Source organism: Amblyraja radiata, chromosome 13, assembly GCF_010909765.2.
Source record: "Amblyraja radiata isolate CabotCenter1 chromosome 13, sAmbRad1.1.pri, whole genome shotgun sequence".
Lineage (NCBI taxonomy): Eukaryota > Metazoa > Chordata > Chondrichthyes > Rajiformes > Rajidae > Amblyraja > Amblyraja radiata.
In genome coordinates this window covers 36669148-36689616 of record NC_045968.1, presented here as the reverse complement: position 1 = coordinate 36689616, position 20469 = coordinate 36669148, and the positions used below count along the sequence as shown (strand labels likewise).

At 43.9% G+C, this 20469-nt stretch overlaps 1 protein-coding gene across 3 annotated transcripts in view; it reads left to right on the top strand.

Moving 5' to 3' along the window:
- The window catches only part of mme (membrane metalloendopeptidase), a 105992-nt gene that overhangs the window by 58019 nt on the left and 27504 nt on the right, over positions 1 to 20469 (top strand). For all 3 annotated transcript variants that reach the window (XM_033031797.1, XM_033031798.1, XM_033031796.1), the window contains exons 9-15: positions 5019 to 5153; positions 7215 to 7316; positions 7923 to 8062; positions 9808 to 9901; positions 12257 to 12385; positions 17525 to 17623; positions 19394 to 19471. In XM_033031797.1, the coding sequence (XP_032887688.1) occupies positions 5019 to 5153; positions 7215 to 7316; positions 7923 to 8062; positions 9808 to 9901; positions 12257 to 12385; positions 17525 to 17623; positions 19394 to 19471 (777 nt within the window). The remainder of the gene's footprint in view (positions 1 to 5018; positions 5154 to 7214; positions 7317 to 7922; positions 8063 to 9807; positions 9902 to 12256; positions 12386 to 17524; positions 17624 to 19393; positions 19472 to 20469) is intronic.

The following is a 20469-nucleotide window of genomic DNA, read 5'->3' as shown; positions in this document are numbered from 1 at the left end:
CTTTCTCATCCATTTCCTACACATTAGAGGCAATTTACAGAGGCCAAGGCTCAAAGTGTGATTGGGTGATTGATGGTTTCAGTGGACTCAGTTGGCTCGAAGGGCCTGTTTACATCTTGTAGCGTCATAGAGCACGGAAACAGGACCTTCGCCACATGTCAACCAAGATGCCCCAACTAAGTCCCATTTGTCCTCAGTCTGAAGAAGATTTGCCATTAGTCTGAAGAAGGGTCCTGACTCAAAATGACACCCATCCATCTCCTCCAGAGATAATGCCTCCCCCGTTGAGTTACTCCAGCATTTTGTGTCTTTCCTTGGTAAACCAGCATCCACAGTTCTTTGTTTCTACTCATTTGCCTGCATTTGGTGCGTATCCCTCTGAACCTTTCCTATCTTTCCTGTATGCTTCAAATGATCAATCAAACGCATATTACTGAGCTGTTTTCCGTGAGCCTAGGTTATGTACATTCCAGCATCTATCTTGACCAGTTAGGACTGGAATCCCTGGAGCGATAGCCCCTGCACCCTTATATTTATAATTCTCCTTATTTTTATTGATACTGTTGCTGATAACTAGCTGTTATCCATTACCATGGGATGTATTTCACAGCAAACATGAGTGATGAAGGTTCCGGGCTTCACATCTGCTCCAGATATTCATGTGGAAATGGTCACTAATTAATTTTGTTTTTAGTTTTAGTTTTAGAGATACAGCGCGGAAACAGGCCCTTCGGCCCATCAAGCCCGCGCTGACCAACAATCACCCGTACACTACATCAAGAACCAGAGGATATAGGTTTAAGGTGTGGGGGGAAAGATTTAATAGGAACCTGAGGGAGATTTTTTAACTTTGGCCCATATTCCTCTAAACATTTCCTATCCATCCACCTGTCCAAGTGTATCTTAAATGTTGTAGTACCTTCCTTCATCTACGTCTCAACTTACTTTGTCATTGAAGACGAAGAAAGCTATTTTTTTCCCAGCTGTTATCAGGCAAGTGAACCATCCTTTCACTAACTAGAGAGGAGTCCTGGCCTCCCATCTACCTCATTGAAGAGCCTCAGACTATCTTTAATTGGACTGTGCAGGACTTCATGATGCATTCAACATTATTCCCTTTATCCTGTGTCTGCACACTGTAGACGCTTGATTGTAATCATGTATAGTCCTTCCGCTGACTGGATAGCACGCAACATAAAACCTTTCACTGTACCTCGGTACACGTGACAATAATAATTAACTAAGCTAAACTGTTCATACTGTCTTGTGTATAATTTCTGCAATGACTATTTGCAGTAAAAAGATTATCTCTTCATGATCTCGTTGGTGTTTTCATAGTCATGGAGTCACAAAGCATGGAAACAGGCCCTTCGGCCCAACTTGACCACACGGACCATCATGCCCCATCCACACCAGCCCTACCTGACCCATATCCTTCCAAACCTGTACAATCCATGTACCTGTCCAAAGGTCTCTTAAATACCTGCCTCAACTACCTCCTCTGGCAACTTGTTCCATACATCCATCACCCTTTGTGCAAGGAAAAGAGTCCTAGCCAGCTGAACCTCTCCCTATAGCTCAGGGCTTTGAGTTCTGGCAACATCCTCGTAAATCTTCTCTGCACCCTTTCCAGCTTGACAACATCATTCCTATAACATGGTGCCCAAAACTGAACACAATACTCTAAATGTGACCTTACTAACCTCTTATATAACTGCTACATGACCTCCCAACTTCCATACTCAATACTCTGACTGATGAAAGCCTTTTTGACCACCCTATTTACTTGTGATGCCTCTTTCAAGGAACAATGTGCCCGGACTCCTAGATTCCTCTGCTCTACAACACTCAATTCACTCAATTCATCAATTCCTCAGCCCACCTGCCCAACCGATCAAGATCCTGCTGCAATTTTTGACAACCATCTTCACTATCTACAATACCAACCACTTTTGTGTCATCTGCAAATTTGTCAGAACTTTTGTGGAATCATTTGGGCAAGTTAGAGAGAGAGGGAGAGAGTCATACTGCATGGAAACAGGCCTTTCGGCCCAACTTGCCCACACCGACCAACATGTCCCATCTACACTAGTCCCACCTGCCTGCCTTTGGCCCATAACCCTCTAAACCTGTCATATCCATGTACCTAAGTGGGACAGGCAGCATCTCTGGAGAGAAGGAATTGGTTTTGGGTCGAGACCCTTTTTCAGACTAGTCAGGGGAAAGGGAAACAAGAGATATAATGACAGTGATGTAGAGAGATATAGATCAAACTTTCTATAACTTTCATTTGCTAATTTTTTTCATTTGTTCTTTATGTCTCTACATCACTGTCTATATCTCTCATTTCCCTTTCCTCTGACTAGTCTGAAGAAGGGTCTCGACCTGAAAAGTTACCCATTCCTTCTCTCCAGAGATGCTGCCTGACCCGCTGAGATACTCCAGCATTTTGTGTCTATCTTCGGTTTAAACCAACAACGGCAGTTCCTTCCTACACACTATCCATGTTCCTGTCTAATTGTTCCTTAAGCATTTCGATAGTACCTGCCTCAACTATCTCCTCCAGCAGCTTGTTCCATACACCCACCACCCTTTGTGTAAGGAATAGAGTCCTAGCCTGCTCAACCTCTCCCTATAGCTCAGACCCTCTAGTCTTGGCACCATCATCGTAAATTTTCTTTGTACCCTTTCCAACTTGACAACATCTTGACAACCTGTCTACTCATTTCCAGTGTTGCAACAGTGGCTGCACACCCAAAGGTACTTTGGGATGTTCTGAAAAGCCCTAACAAAATGCATTAATTTCTTATTTTCATCCAAGAGCCTCCACTAGACTGTGCTCCACATATCAACCGTGCATTGTTTTGAAGATGCCATTTTTACCCTGTGCCAAAAATCCAAATTTCCAGTCTTTTCCAACAGTTGTTCCTACATTCAACATATGTGTCTAATTGGGAGCCCAGATGGAGCTAATTTCCGTAAATTACAAATGAGAAACAGACACCTCAAATGGGCCTATATTCTTAATGCCCACATTCAAACAGTTTACGTGTGAGATATTAGCCTCGGTGTGACAAACACCAGGAGTGTGCATGTGTTCTTTGATAAATAGGTGTGATTTACTTCCTTGGTTAATTTACGAGTTGGTAAATAAACACAGGTGATGAACATTTGCCTTTATTAAGTGCGAGGGGTTTTCTACCAAGGTTTTGGTGTGAATGATTATGATCTCGAGGCCACATCTGTGCTTGGATTATATTAGTTTCCATTGAATGTCTTTGTCTCACTAACCACGTTCCTGTTGATTCACAAAAAGACACAAAGCGCTGGAGTAACTCAATGGGTGAAGCAGCATCTCTGGAGAACATGGATTGGGGACATTTCGGATCAGGACCTGCGAAGGTCCAGGGAGAGAATTTTGTTTCGAACACATTCAGGATAATACTGCAGCAGTTCCAGAACCTAGAGCAGTACAGCACAGGAATAGGCCCTTCGGCCCACAATGTTTGTGCTGAACATAATGCCTAGTTAAACTGATCTCACCTACATAATCCTCTTTCCCCTGCATGTCCATGTGCCTATCAAAAAGCTTCTTAAACACCACTACCATATGTGCCTCCACCACCACCCCTGGCAATACATTCCAGGTCCCCACTACTCTCTGTATAAATAAGTTGCTCTGCACATCTCCTTTAAACTTTCTTCCTTTCACCTTATAGCTATGACATCTAGTGTCGCACATTTCCACCCCGGGGAAAATATTCTGACTGTCTACCCTATCTATGCCTCTTATAATTGTATATAATTTTGTTGTTTCTACTCAATCTTCAATGTTCCAGAGAAAACAATCCAAGTCTGAACAACCTCTCCCTGTAGCTGAAACCCTCTAATCTAGGCAACATTCTAGTAAACCTCCTTTGCACCCTCTCCAAAGTCTCCATGGCCTTCCTATAATTCAGAGCAACCAGAACTGCATGCAATACTCCAAATGTGGCCTAACCAAAGTCCTATAGAGCTGCATCATGAATTCCTGACTCTTATATTAAATGACCCTAGTGACGAAGACAAGAATACCATACTCCCTCTTTGCCACCCTATCGACTTATGCTGCCACCTTCAGTGAACTAAACTTGGCAGCACAATTTGAGCTCTTCTTAAAGAGGAAAGAGGAAAGAGGAAGATGAATCACATGTGGCCGTGGTAGTGAGTCTGGGCCAGAACAAGGGCATTGAACAGTAGAGCAGCGGCGAATCGCAGAGGGAGAGCAGTTTGAGAGGTCCCACAGAACTCCGGTCAGAGAGAGGAAGAGAACTTCTGCAAAGTAGACATCAAGAGGAGACTTCAAAGAGAAGCATTACAGTGGAGACAAAAGGAACTGCAGATGCCGGATTACGAATAAAGGACATGTAAAAGACGAATTTGAAAGATATCGAGGATAATACGAAAGATTAGCTTATTTTAGTTTAGTTTAGTTCATTGTCATGTCAAACAAGGTGAAAAGCTTTTTGGTGCATGCTGTCCAGTCAACAGAAAGACCATACATGATTGCAAATGAGACTTCAAGTGTACAGATACATGATAAATGGAATATCGTTTAGTGCAAGATAAAGTCCGGTAAATTAAGTTAAAAAGAGAATCCAAGGGTCTCCAATGAGATAGATAGTAGCTCAGGACCGCTCTCTAGTTGTTGGTAGGATGGTTCCATTTCCTGATAACTGCTGGGAAGAAACTGTCTGAATCTGGAGGTATGCGTTTTCACTTCTTGCCTGAAGGGTGAGGTATGAATCTTGCACTGTATCTAAAATAATGATTTGCAAAGACGTTGGGGAGGATATAAAAGAAGAATTTGCAAAGGCAAGACCATAATTCGAGACGTTCTCATTTTCAGACATCCAGACTTTGAAGAGTTTACCATTCATTTATCAAAGTGATAGGATGTTGGTCTTTCTCAAAGAGGTTATGTTTGTAATGTTATTTCACAGGCGTGCGAATAATGTAATTGTAATGTTTTTTCACAGGCGTGCGAAGCTTACTCTGAGTTCATGCAGAAAACAGCTAACTTAATCCGAAAGGACAAAGGTATGAACAAGACTGAATTGGAAGTCAAACAGGAAATGGATATGGTGTTGCAACTGGAAAAAGAGATCGCCAATGTAAGTCTTCTACTTTTTTGCAGCCATCAGGGCAGCACAGTGGTGCAGCGGTGGAGTTGCTGCATTACAGCACCAGAGACCTGGGTTCCATCCTGACTGCGGGTGCTGCCTGGATGGAGTTTGTACGTTCTACCCTTGACCTGCGTGGGTTTTCTCAGGGTGCTTCGGTTTTCCCCCACATTCCAAAGACGTGCAGGTTTCTAGGTTAACTGAATTCTGTAAATTGTCTCTAGTGTGTGGGATAGAACTAGGGACACGTGGTCACCGGTTGGCGTGGGCTCAGTGAGCCTGTTTCCAGGCTGTATCACTAAACTAAACTCTAAACTAATCAGATTCATCTCAAACTTCCAAAGTAGTTGTGATGACCGATTCCATTGCTAAAACATGAAGCCTCACCTACTTCAGGCAGGAATGGGGCAAACGTTTCTTTTCTAAGAAAGGTTTGAAGTCTTTGAAACTCTCTTTTTCAAAGAATGATATTCACAGCGTCTTCAAATATATTTAAAGCAGAGATAGATACTTGGAGGCACAAAGAAAAGAAGATGCTGGAATCTTGAGCCAAACACAAAGTGCTGGTTCGCCTCAGTGGGTCAGGCAGTATAGGTGGAGGGAATGAACAGGAGACGTTTCGGGTCGGGGCCCTTCTTCAGACTGATTGTAGGGTGGGACGATATTTGAAAAAGATCAGTGGGGCTAGGATAAATGATAGGTGGAGACAGATATACAGATAAGGGGGGGGGTTTGGGGGGTTATGTGACAGACAAAGGCCAGAGACATCAAGGAGACACTGCAGAGGAAATTCACTAGGACTTTGCCTGGATTGGAGGACTTTAGTTGAAGGCAGCGAATGGACAGGCTGGCATTGTTTTCCTGTAGTGAAGGAAACTGAGGGATAATGTGATAGCAGTTTAGAGATGCCACAAGGAAGCAGGCCCTTCGACCCATCAATTCCATGCTGACCATCAATCACCCGTTCACTCTAATTACAAGTTATCCCACTTTCTCATCCACGACCTACACAACAGGGGCAATTTACCAAGCCCAATTAACATGCACGTCTTTGGGAACAGGGAGGAAGCTGGTGAACTTTACTGTACACTTTATATTTTAGAGATAAAAAAGACTCAAAAAAAGACTCAAAAGAGTCCACCCCGTTCACTAGCACTATCCTACACACTGGGGACAATTTACAATATTTTTACCGAAGCCAATTAACCTGTAAACCTTTACATCCTTGGAATGTGGGAGGAAACCAAAGAAAGCACACACGGTCAAAGGGAGAACATGCAAACTCCTCACAGGGAACACCCAAGGTCAGGATTGAACCCATGTCTCTGACGCTGTGAGGCAGCAGCTCTACCACTGTGTCGTCCTAGAATTATGATATATATTCAATTTTGAGTTTGATATTAGTTTATTGTCACATGCACCAAAGACTTAAAGCGCTGGAGCTACACAGCTAGTCAGGCAGCATCTCCGGAGAACGTGGACAGGTGACGCTTCGGATCGGGACCCTTCGTGGTGGGGGAGAGGGTTGAGGAGATAGCTGGAAGAGAGGTGGGATATCAGTCTGAAGAAGGGCACGACCCGAAACATCACCTATCCTTGTTCTCCAGAGATGCTGCCTTACCCGTTGAGTTACTCCAGCACTTTGTGTCTTTTTTTGTAAACCAGCATCTGCAGTTCCGTGTGTCTCTGACAATAAATTCTGCTTGACCAGTTCAGTTTAGTTTATTTGAATTTAGTTTAGTTTAGTTGAGAGATACAGCATGGAAACAGGCCCTTCGGTCCATCGTATCAATGCTGGCCACCGATCACCCATTCACACTAGTTCTACATTATCTCTCTTTCTCATCCAGTCTCGCCCGACACACTAGAGGCAATTTGCAGAGGCCAATTAGCCTACAAATCTGCATGTCTTGGGATGTGGGAGGAATCCTGATTTGATTTGATTTGACATTATTCATTTATTTGATGAAATAATGATGACCATTTTGCCTCTATTTATGTTTGAAATAGGAATAAAGTATTAATATATATTTATGTCTTTTTATGCCATAGGCTACAATCAAACCTGAAGATAGAAATGATCCTAATGAACTCTACAACAAGATGCCCCTTTCTAAAGTGATAGCTGATTTCCCATTAAGTATCAACAACACGGTAAATGATTTCTTGAATGAAATGTTGTGCTTTAACCGTAAGGCGGCACAGTTGAGCAGCGGGTAGAGCTGCTGCCTCACAGCACAAGAGACCCGGGTTCATTCCTGACCTTGGGTGCTGTCTGTGTGGAGTTTGCACATTCTCTTTGTGACCATGTGGGTTTCCTCCGGGTGCTCCGGTTTCCTTGCGGGTTTGTAGGTTAACTGGCCTCTGAAAATCGTCCTTTGTATTACCACTCTAACGGCTTGTGTTGTTACGGACTTGGATGCCAAGATCCCTCTGTACCTCAATTGCACAACCTGCGCACTAGGTACAATTTACAGAGGCCAATTAACCTACAAACCTGTACTCCTTTGGGATGTGGGAGGAAACCGAAGTTCTCGTAGAAAACCAACGCGGTCACAGGGAGAATGTACAAACTCCGTACAGACAAGCACTCATAGCCAGGATTGAACCCAGATCTCTCGTGCTGCAAGGCAGCATCCCTACCGCTGTGCCACCGTGCCGCATCTTCCAGAATTTCTAAAGAGCCAGAGGTGAAGAGATTTTTTCTAATATTTTGAATTTTGTGTACTGCATAACATGTATCCAATTTATTTCCTTCAGCGTCCGTTCCGGTGGATGGATTTTATCAACCAAATCCTCTCCCGTGTATCTCTAACTGTGACAAAAACAGAGCAAGTTGTGGTTTATGCACCTGGTTATCTTAGGAAGTTAGAAGATATCCTCAAGAAGTATAGTGACAGGTACGTTTATCTAAAGTCTTGTGTGGAAAAGAACATTACTATAACTTAAAAATAAAGACACAAAGTGCTGGAGTAACTCACCGGGTCAGGCAGCATTGCCAGAAAACATGGATAGGTGACATTAAGGGGCAGGACCCTTCTTTGGACTTGGTCCTGATCTGAAACATCACCTATCCTTGTTCTCCAGAGATGCTGCCTTACCCGCTGAATTACTCCAGCACTTTGAGTCTTTTTTTCATAAACCAGCATCTGCAGTTCCTTATTTCTACGTCACTATGGTATGCTTCCACCATTAAACCACACTCACCATCCATGCTTCTGACTGGTTCTTTGATGGACATTGTCTAGTCCATCACGGGTACTGATCCTCCCACCATCAAATGGATCTATGGGAGGCATTGCCTCAAAGAGGAAACCAATTTCATCAAAGACCCACACCACCCTGGGCACATTTCCATTTTATTCCTGCCATCAGAAATCGGAAAGCGGAGACCATCAGGTTACAAAATATCTCAGAACCATGGTGTCGCACATCGTGGAAACAGGCCCTTCAGCCCAACTTGCCCACACCAACCAACATGCTCCATCTACTATTGTCCCACATGCCTGCATTTGGCCCATATCCCTCTAAACCTGTCCTATCCACGTAACTGTCCAAATTTTGAACGTTTGATAGTACCTGCCTCAACTATCGCCACCGGCTGCTCGTTCCATGTACCTACCACCCTTAATGTAAAACGATGCTCCTCCGCTTCCTATTAAATGTTTCCACCCTCACCTTAAACCCATGTCCTCTGGTAGATAATAGGCAGACACAGGTGAAGAGGGGTAATTTGCAAAGCAGATGGTTGGACAAAGACCAGAGATGAAAAGACAGAAGGTGTAAGACAAAAGGGTTGAAGAGTTGCAAAATGAGATGCTGGAGCAAGGAATTTAGGTAGAAAATATCTTGGATGAATCATGGCCTGGTTCGGCAATTCCAACATACTTAAAACGCAAGAGAGTGGTGGACTGAGCCCAGTCCATCACGGGTACAGCCACCCCATCATTGAAAGCGTCTACACCAGGCGCTGCCTCAAGAAGGCGGCGTCTTATCAAAGATCCCCACCATTCCCACTGCTACCGTTGGGCAGGAGGCACAGAAGCCTGAAGTCCCACACCACCAGGTTCAGGAACAGCTCATTTCCTGCAACCATCAGGTTCTTGAACCGACCCGCACAACCCTAATCCTACCTCGGCAACGGAACACTACTTCTTGCACTATCGTGGACTTGTTTTCTTATTATGGTTTGCACTAATGTCCTGTTCTTTTGCACAATTTTTTTCTTTTCACTGTCTTGTAGAATTTATGTTTAATCTATGTTTTTGTGCGTAGTCTGAAGGGCCTGTCCTACTTGGCCATCATTTGCGCGTCACGCAGATGGCGTGCGAAGATTTTGTACATCACAAAATCTTGCGACGCTGCCCGGTGCCGCGCATCGCTGCCTATGTCAGCACGCACCATGCACACATCATATGCGTGTCACAACGCGCACATCGTGCGTCGTGACGCGTTAATGATGTCGCGTAAATTACGTGCAAATGACGGCCAAGTGGGACAGGCCCTTGAGTCTATGGTTGCTTCAAGTAAGTTTTCATTGTACGTGCACCTCATCGTACCTGCGTGCATAATCTTGACAATAATCTTGATTTAACCAAAGACTATTGGACATAGATTCAAAGTTTCTGCTTCATGTGATCTGCAGGCAAATTCAAAACTACATCGTATGGATGCAAGTGATGGATCTGATGGGAAGTCTAAGCAGTGCCTACAGGGAGACAAGAACAGCTTTCCGCAAAGTACGAATTGTGTTCATATTTAAATGCTCAAAACCTGCCCAAAGTTGTAATCAGAGCAACCGTTATAGATAAGATCTGCTTCCACGCATCGTTTGGGATTGGGGAAGGCTGTAGAAACCTTGACCCAAACGGACATGGTACCATGACATCATAGGAAATGTATGATTGAATGATTGATGGTGTCAGAGGTTATGGGGAGAAGGCATGAGAATGTAATTAGGAGGGAGTGATAGCCATGGTTGAGTGGTGGAGTAGACTTGATGGGCCAAATGGCCTAATTCTGCTCCTACCACATATGATCTTATGATTTTATGAATGGTGCAGCAGACTGGATGGGCTGAATAGCTTAATTCTACACCAATGTCTTATGTCTTATGACCAACCTCACTTAAAAATCAAGTAAAGCTGAGTTATTTGTTTCCTTTCCGTTAATTTTAAACATGATGATTACTTTATCTGTTTATTATTGTCTTGGATCGCATCGTAGAACAAGGCCTCTTGCTGGTGCTTAAGGCAATCCCATCAGTTGCAATCCCTCACTTATCCCTGCATTTAATTTGTTCCCAATACCACCCAACCACCCCACCACCAACCACTTTTCCTTGTGCTCCCTCTTGCCATCCTGTGGTAAAGGATTGTAACTGGATTGTGACTGTTGACATCGAACAATCGTAAAATTGAACAATAGTTGACCTGCAAATTTACAGTGATGCAGTGGACGCAGCAGTAGAGTTACTGCCTTACAGCGCCAGTGATCCGGGTTCGACGGATGCTGTCTGTATGGAGTTTGTACTTTATCCCTGTGTCTGCTTGGGTTTTCTCCGAGTGCTCCAGTTTTCTCCCACACTCCAAAGACGAACAGATTTGCAGGTTAATTGGCTTTGGTGAAGATTGTAAGTTGTCTCTAGTGTGTAGGATAGTGTTAAGGGCTTGTCCCACGGGCGTCATTTGCGCGTCACGCAGATGGTGCGCGAAGATTTTGTACATCCCAAAATCCTGGGTCATTGCACGCGATCACGCGTCACTGCCTACGTCACCACGCACCATGCGCGCGTAATGCGCGCATCACGTGACACGTAAATGATGTCGCGTAAATTACGCGCAAATGACGCCCGAGTGGGACAGGCCCTTTAGTGTACAGGGTGATTGCTGGTCGGCGCGAACTCAGTGGGTCGAATGGCCTGTTTCCATGCTGTATCTCTAAAGTCTAAAATAGAGAACTGCAACTCTCTTAAACCTAAAAGGTTTAAGGCAGGGAAACCAGGATCTAAAGTGCTAAAAATAAATCTACAGATAATTCAGAACAGGGATTAAAACTGGGAGTAAATTAGGGAAACAAAATCCTCACCAAACAGGTAGCCATTTTAAAGTGGTCAATCCCCCACCTTTCAAATGTGATTTAGTTTAGTTTTAATTTTGAGGTATAGCACGAAAAAAGGCCTTCAGCCCACTGAGTCCACGCCAACCAGTGATCACCCATACACTCGTTCTATCATACACAGCAGGGACAATTTGCAAAAGCCAATTTATCTACAAATACGCACATGTTTGGAGAGTGGGAGGAAACCGGATCACCCGGAAAAAAACCCACATGGTCACAGGGAGAATATAAAAACTCTGTACAGACAGGATAGGCACCCGTAATCAGGATTGAACTCGGGTCTCTGGCGCTGTAAGGTAGCAAATCTACTGCTACGCCACTGTGCCCCAAGTGTAATAAAGTCATAGATGTCACAGTGATACAGTGTGGAAACAGCCCTTCGCCTAACTGGCCAATATGTCCCAGGTACACTAGTCCCACCGGCCAGAATTTCGTCCATATCCCTCGAAACCTGTCCTATCCATGTACCTGTCTGAACTGCTTCTTAAATGTTGGGATAGTACCTGCCTCAACTACCCCCTCTGGCAGCTTGTTCCATACATTCACCACCCTTTGTGTGAGAAAGTTACTCCTCAGATTCCTAATCATTTTTTTCCCCTTCACCTTAACCTTAAACCTATGTTCTCTGGTCCTCGATTCACCTACTCTGGGTAAAAGACTCTGTGCGTTTACCCAATCTATTCCTCTCATGATCTTATACACCTCGATAAGATCATCCCTCATCCTGCGCTCCAAGGTATACAGTCCAAGCCTACTCAACCTCTGCCTATAGTTCAGACCCTCTAGTCCTGGCAACGCCCTTGTAAATCTTCTTTTTATGCCACTTCCAGCTTGACAACATTTTTCCAATATCACGGTGCCTGAACTGAACACAATACTCCAAATGTGGCCTCACCAACGTTTTATACAACTGCAATGTTTATACAACTGTGATGTTTTATTAAATATCCTATTGGTTATTTTGTTATGTGTAGGCACTCTATGGCACCACAACGGAGAACGCGGTGTGGAGAAAGTGCGCAAACTACGTCAACAGCCACATGGACAAGGCTGTTGGTCGCCTATATGTGGAGGACGCTTTTGCAGGGGATAGCAAGCAAATGGTACACTGATCAACTTTCAGAACTTCTTATTGACTTTCAAAGTTTTATTGACTTTCCAAGCCAGGCTTTTGTTTATGCTCAGCAAAGAAGACACAAAGTGCTGGAGTAACAGGGTGGGACCATGGCTCCGCAGTGGAGTTGCTACCTTACAGCACAGAGACCCGGGTTCGATCTTGACTCTAGGTGCTGTCTGTGTGTGGAGTTTATACGTTCTCCCTGTGACCGCATGAGTTTTCTCCGGGTTCTCTGGTTTCCTCCCACACTCTGAAAAATATGCAAGTTTGCTGCCTGACTCACTAAGATACTCCAGCAATTTCTGTCTCTCTCTGGAATAAACTAGCATTCACAGATCCCTGTTTCTACAGGGTTGTTGGTTAATTGGCCTCTGTAAATTGCCCCTAATGTGTATGGAGTTGATATGGAATTGGCATAACGTAGAACTCGTGTGAAAACTTGATTGAAGGTCAGCGTGCACTCGGTGGTACGAAGGGCCTGTTTCCCCTCTGTATTTCTAAACTATGTTAAACTCAGCAGGTCAGGCAGAATCCCTGGAGAACATAGATAGGTTTTGTTTCAGGTCGGGACTCTTCTTCAGACTTCTGTTTTTGATTGATTGATCCTTGACTTTGGCTTTGAAAGGTAGACTGGCCAAAAGTTTAATGTCTCAGCTGAAAGGATTGACTGTTTAAGGGCCTGTCCCACTTGGCGATTTTTTTGGCAACTGCCGGCGTCATTGACTGACATATCAGGGTCGCCGAAAGATTTCGAAGATTTCAAAATCCAGCGGCGAAAAAATCGGCAAGTTGGACAGGCCCTTTAGTTTAGTTTTGAGATACAGTGTGGAAACAGGCCCTTCAACCTCATTCTCCTGCTTCTCCCCATAACCTTTGACACCCTAAAGGGGGTGTCCCAATTGTGCGGCCTAATTGGCGAGTTTAGAAGAGTTTAGGAGAGTTTGAAAAAATGTCATGTTGAAGACCTCCTTCGACTATGTAGAAGACTAGCTTCGACTAGCTATGACTAACTTCGGGATAATTGGACACCGAATAGTGGAGAGTGAAGACCACCTCCTTCGATCTCCTTTGACCTCCCTTCAACTATGATGAAGCCTATCTACCACTACCTTCGACTACCTTCAACTACCCTCGATTACCTATTAATAACATGCCGACCTACTACGACCTACTGCGACCAAACCTACGAGTATAAAAAAGTATCGATTTTTTCCATGGTGACCTTTCTTTACTTGCGGGCATTTTGAAAACATATTGAAAAATACACCGAGACCTAGCTGAGGCCTCGAGGACACGGGGACTACTGTCAAGCATGAAGGAGAGTTACAAAGACCTCCTACGACCTCGTGTCGACCATGCTGCGAGTATGAATCGAGGTCAAACTCACCCAAGTGGGACAACCCCTTTACTAATCAAGGAACTATCTGATCACCTCCTTAAATTACCGAATGACTTGGCTCCACAGCCGTCTGTGGCAATGAATTCCTCAGATTCACGACCCTCTGACAAAATTAAATGCTCCTCAAGCGGAGTCCTGGACTCTGCCACTACTAGAAACATCCTCTTCACATTCACTCTCTCCAGGCATTTACGGTGCATTTCAATGAGCTCCTCCCCCATCCTCTAAACTCCAGCGAGCACAGGCCCTGCACCTTCAAACTATCCTCATATATTAACCCAGTCGTCCCCAGAATTGTTCTCGTAAACTTCCTCTGGACCCTCTCCAATGCTAGCACATCCATCCTCAGAAGGATGAGACCCAAAACTGCTCACAATATTCCAAATGTTCTTCAGAATACAAAACCTAATATTCATCAAGGATAGAACTTGTGTACGGGTGATCGGTGTTGACTCGGTGGGCCGAAGGGCCTGTTCCCACGCTGGATCTCTACAAACTAAAAACTACAAACTGCAGAAGCTATTAGTACAAAGTGTTAGAGTAACACGGCGGGACAAGCAGCATCTCTGGAGGAAGTGGATAGCTGATGTTTCGGATCAGGATAGGGTTCAGTCTGAAGAAGGATCCCGACCTGAAACATCGCCTATCTGTGTTCTCCAGGGATGCTGTCTGACCCATTGAGTTACTCCAGCACTTAGTGTCTTCCCCTCTTTGGAAATGAATATCAGGCTACAGTTCAGGTGACCATTCTCTGCCTATTTTAAATCTATGGAACATAGAACAGTGCAGCCCAGGAACAAGCCCTTCGGCCCATAATGTCTGTGATGCCAAGTTAATTTCCTCTGCCTGCATGTGATCCATATCCCTCCATTCCCTGCACCTTCCTATACGCCATCATTGTATCTGCTCCCACCATCACCTCTGGTAGCGTGTTCCAAGCACACACCACCCTTTGTACTGAAAAAAAACTTGCCCACGCATCTCTTTTAAAACTTTTCCAATCTGACCTTAATGGGGGAGGCACGGTGGCGCAGCGTTAGAACTGCTGCCATACAGTGTCAGGGACCCAAGTTCAATCCTGACTATGGGTGCTGTTTAAACAGAGTTTGTACGTTCTCCCCGTGACCGCGTGGGATTTCTCCAGGTGCTCTGGTTTCCTCCCACACTCCAAAGATGTGCAGGTTTGTAGGTTAAATGACTTTGCTAAGTTGTAAAATTGACCTTAGAGTGTGTGTAGGTTTGCGTACGGCTGGCTGGTCGGCATGGACTCTGTGAGTCGAACGGCCTGTTTCCACACTGTATCTCGAAACTAAACCATAATTTCATTAGATTTCTTATTAACCAACAGCAAAACCTTTTGTTTTGAAACATTAAGACCAAAGTATCGTTGGGCAGAATTAAAAAACTATATTATAGGCACCACACTGTCTGTGTGAAGTGCACAAATCAAACATACCTTCCAACAAAGGAGTACTTTGAAAATTGGTTAGAAACAGCAGGTACATTGGAGAATGGAGGACGCGTATCAGTGCCTTATTGTGTTTTGGTAATTGCAAATTAATAATTGATTGGTTCTTCATAATGGCTTCTACAGTTAATCAAAGATCTCTTTATCAGAAACTGAATGTGTGCCCATCTGTGTACAAGGCAACACATCATAAATAGACAAATATTTATTGACATTTATTGACGTACAAAACCTAATGTTCATCACTTTAAACTGCAGCCCCTTTTCAGTCTATTTGAATGAAAGGTTCTCCTGAATCTTTATCGATCGGTACTTTCCTTTTATCTCAAATTAATGGGACTCCTTGAATACAACCTTATTTTAAATAGAATACAAAGTGCTGGAGGAACTCAACGGGTCAGACAGCATCTGTGGGGGGAATGGAAAGGCGGTGTTTTGGTCGGGGCGCTTCTACAAAATGACCCAGAGGAGGGGCGAAGTGAGAGAGGGTCTCACAGAACTCCCATCAGAGAGAGGAGGAGACCTTCTTCAGAGTAGGCATACCTTGAAGAGATTTCACGGTGGAGCATTAAAATGGAGACATAAGGAACTGCAGACGCTAGAATATTGTGCAAAATTCAAAATGCTGGAGGAATACAGCAGGTCAAACGCAGAAGGGTCCCGACCCTGTCCATTCCCTTCACAGTTCCTCCAGCATTTTTCCTCCAGTTTTGCTTAATGTATAAAACATTCTATCTTGCTACCAGTTGGACATAGTGCAAGGAATGATTTTAGCAGACACAAGGAACTGCAGATGCTGATTTACAAATAGAGACACAAAGTGCTGGAGGAACTCAACGAGCCAGTATGTTTTTGTTTCCCCAGTTTCTTTGCCTGAACATATAGAACAGTAAAGCACAGGAACAGGCCCTTCAGCCCACATTGTCTGTGCCAAACATGATGTCTTTAAACTGATCTAATTTGTCCGCGTGTGATCCATGTCCCTCTATACCCTGCACATCCATTCTAAAATCCTTTTAAACGCCTCTATCATATCTGCCTCCATCACCACCCCAGGGCAGTTCATTCTAGGCCCCCACCACTCTCTGGGTAAAAAAAATATTCACCTCACACATCTCCATTAAACTTTCCCCCTCTCACCTTATAGCTATGCCCTCTAGTGTTGGACATTTCCATCGTGGGGAAAAAGGTTCTGACTGTCTCCCCTATCTATGCCTCTTATAAATGTTATTTACTTTTATCAAGTCAAATGTGGCACAATGGTGCAGCAGCAGAGTTGCTGCCTCACAGCATCAGGGGCCCGGGTTCGATCCTGTCCTCGGTTGCTGTCTGTACTGTTACCACATTCATGTGGGGATTCTCTCAATGCTTCCGTTTCCTCCCACATTCCAAAGACGTGCAGGTTTGTAGGTTAATTGGCTGCTATAAATTGTCGCTAGCCTGTGGGATAGAACTGGTGTACGGGTGACCCTTGGTCAGCAAGGATTCAGTGGGTCAAAGGGCTTGTTTCCATGATGTATCTCAAAACTAAAGTAAACTGAAGAAGGGTCTCGACCCGAAACGTCATCTATTCATTTTCTCCAGAGATATTGCCTGACCCGCTGAGTTACTCCAGTATTTTGTGTCTAACTTCGGTGTTGAACTAAAATCTTTCCTCAACCTCGGACAATCCATAGATGTTGAGTGGAAGGGAAGTTGGTTTGCGTGATGTACTGGGCTGCATCCACAATTGAACAAATGAACCCGCCAGAGACCCGGGTTCGATCCTGACTACGGGTGCTGGCTGGACAAAGTTTGTACGTTCTCCCTGTGACCACGTGGGTTTTTTCTCTGTCTTTCTTCGGTATAAACCAGTGTTTGTAGTTCCTTGTTATTAGATGGATAGGTGACATTTTGCTGTGGGACCCATCTTCAGAAGTCTGAATCTGTGTCTGAAGAAGGGCCCCAACCCAAAATGTCACCTATCCATCTTCTCCAGAGATGCTGCCTGATCCGCTGAGTTACTCCAGCACTTTTTATACGTGTGTGTGGCTCGATTGAACTCATGTGTAGTATGATGTAACTTGGTAGCTCGCAAACAAAGTTTTTCATTGTACCTCTGTATATGTCATGGAGTCATGCAGTGTGGAAACAGGCCCTTTGGCCCAATCTTCCCCTGCCGACATGCCATTAATAAAACAACAGCAATACTATTAGCAATTCTTGAAGGTGGAATGATAACTCATTTTAACTTCTATCTTGTCTTCCTCCCCCCACAGGTTGAAGAACTAATTGAGCAGATCCGTCTGATTTTCATCCAGAACCTACACGATCTCAGTTGGATGGATCAGGAGACGAAAACAAAGGCGGAAGCAAAAGTACGAGTTGTCGGTCCGTGTAGACTTTCAAAGGGAATTTTTCCTTATGCGTTGGTAGGATGGGGATACGCACTACACAGGCCCTTCGACCCACCGGGTGCACACCAACCATCGATCACACTAGTTCTATGTTATCCCACTTTCTCATCCACTGCTCCGGCCTCACAGTTCACACCTCTTGACTCCATATCTCACAGCCTTTTGTCTGTTTTTCATCTCTGGCCTTTGTCCACCCATCTGACAATCAACCCCCCTCAACTGAATCCATTTATCACTTGCCAGGCTTTGTCCTGCCCCCACCTTTCTTCTACCTTTCTCCCCCCCCCCCCCCCCCCCCCGCTCCCCTCCCCTCCCCTCCCCTCCCCTCCCCTCCCCTCCCCTCCCCTCCCCTCCCCTCCCCCCCCCCACTACAATCGTAAACTGCAAGGTTTACTGTAGTCCAATAGTTTATTTTAATCTTCACGCACCAAGTCCCCTTCTCTGAGATTGCCAAGAATGATCTGAGCACTGCTACATAATTCTCCATTTAGTTTCCAATGATACAATCAAAATGTTTACAATCCCCCACACATTCCTGGCACTCCTTGAACATATCTTAACATTTTCCAGTCTTGTGCCTTTTCTAAATATTTAACTGTCTGATATCTTTCCCCCAAACTCATTTGCCTTCAGTAAATATATCTTGGAGCAAAATTTGTCCCAGCGGAGAAATAGTTAACTGTGTTACATTCCTTGGGTTTGGTTCATGCTTACGATTCAGTGAGGTTGAACACAAAACTTTTAATTCATCGTCTACAATCAACTCATGACATAACGCGTCAGGGTAGATGGCAACTTGCCACAAAGGTTGTGATCATAGAGTTCAGGACCCAGGGCAAATGCTAATAATGTGAAATAAAAACAGAAATCACTAGATACATCTTAGCAGCCGCAGTGGAGAAAATATTTTGGATCGATTACCTTTCTTCAGAACAGGGAAAAGTTAGAAATGGTACAAGTTTAAAGTAGGGTATGGTATGCGGTTAAAACGAGGGTTTACTGTCCTTCAATAACGAGTTATATATTGGACACAGCACATTTGGAAGAAATGAGACTCCTCCTAATAGACAAACAGGGGAGAGATAAGTTTTTTTGCCTTCCATCACAGCAAGGAGGAAATGCGCTGTAATGGATGTCTGTGTAAATTGTGTTGTGTCTTGGGTCTTTTTTTCATGTGTGTATGACTGTAGAAACAACATTTCATTTGAGCCTCTATGAGGTTCAAGTGACAAATAAATTGTATTGTATTGTATTGTATTGTACAAGACCAATTATTAATGAGTTGGTCTCCATTTATTGATTTCTTGGAATCATGTGGTGCAACAGTATCGTAAAAATTAAAAGTTTCAGGTATGGGTGAAAGACGACCTAGAATATAAAAAATCATCTACTTGTGGCGATTGGATAAACTCCCTCCTGCTTTCCTTCCTCACTTATTTCTTTTCTTCACTATTTCCTTTTTCTGCTTCTTACACACGCACACTAGTCTATCCACTCTTTACTACCTCTTTTTCTTTTTCTCTTCTTACTTTTCTCTTTAAAAAAAAAAAAAAAGGAAGTTGTACAGAGAATGTAATATGTTAACATAATTTTGGGAACCTGGAAAAAAGGTACCACCGTATTGTATTTACTTCTAATAAATAAAAAAAAATTAAAAATAAAAAAAAATTAAAAAAATAAAAAGAGTTATATATTGTTAACCACCAATCTCTATGTTCTCTATGTTACTAGGCTAAGGCCATCAAGCAGAGAATTGGTTACCCTCCAAACATTAAGGACAATGCCAAACTGGATGAAGAATACAAAGAAGTAAGTAACTGGTTGATTTTTTTTAAAGAAAAATTATTTTGGCAACAAGTTCAGAGTTCCCATCTCATCGCTTAGTGTTATTGACTATAAATTGGATAAAATATATCCCGTTGGATATACACGGGAGGTCCTCATGAGGGAAGTCAGCATCTGTGGAGATCGGTTAGTATTGCATGGACATGGAGGGATGAGAGGCCTGTTTCTATGGTCAACGATTCTGCAACATTTTGAGTCTCTCCAGCAGACAGAGAACATAGAACTTGGATAATACTGCACAAGAACAGGTCCAACAGCCCACAATGTATGTATTGAGCATAATGCCAAGAAAACCAGTCTCCTCTGCCTCCACGTATTCCATCTCCCTCCAATCCCTGCATATCCGTGTGCCTATCTAAAAGCCTTTTAAATGCCGCTGTTCTGTCTACCTCCACCACCACACCTGGCACCTAGTTCCAGGCAAGTACCACCTCCTGCAAAAATTATGCTCCATAGATCTCCTTTAAACTTTGCCCCATTCACTTAAAGGCATTGTCCTAGACTTTGACATTTCCACTTTTGGAAAATGACTCTATCCTATCTGCTTTCGACATGCTTCTATCATGTTTCCCATCAGCCTCCGACGCTCCAGAGGAAATGATTCAAGTCTGTCTAACCTCTCCTTGTAGCTCACACCCTCTAGTCCAGGCGGCATTCTGATAAACCTCTTCTGCACCCTATGAAACAAACAGGACATAAGCAGATGCAGCAACAAGTAGGCATTACAGCAGCAATGACCTGATATGTTTTTTACAGGTGAGATCCTGGGTTTAACTTCCCTTGTACCAAATCGCAACGGCAGGCATCACAGTCGGACAATACAATTTCTCTTCTTTTTTTCCCCCCCCCCCCACTTCTGGACAGATATTTGGATAGGATGGGCCAACTTGGTTGGGATGGTCAAGGTGGGCCGAATGGCCTATTTCTGTGCCCTATAATTCTTTGATTCTTTTATAAATTTT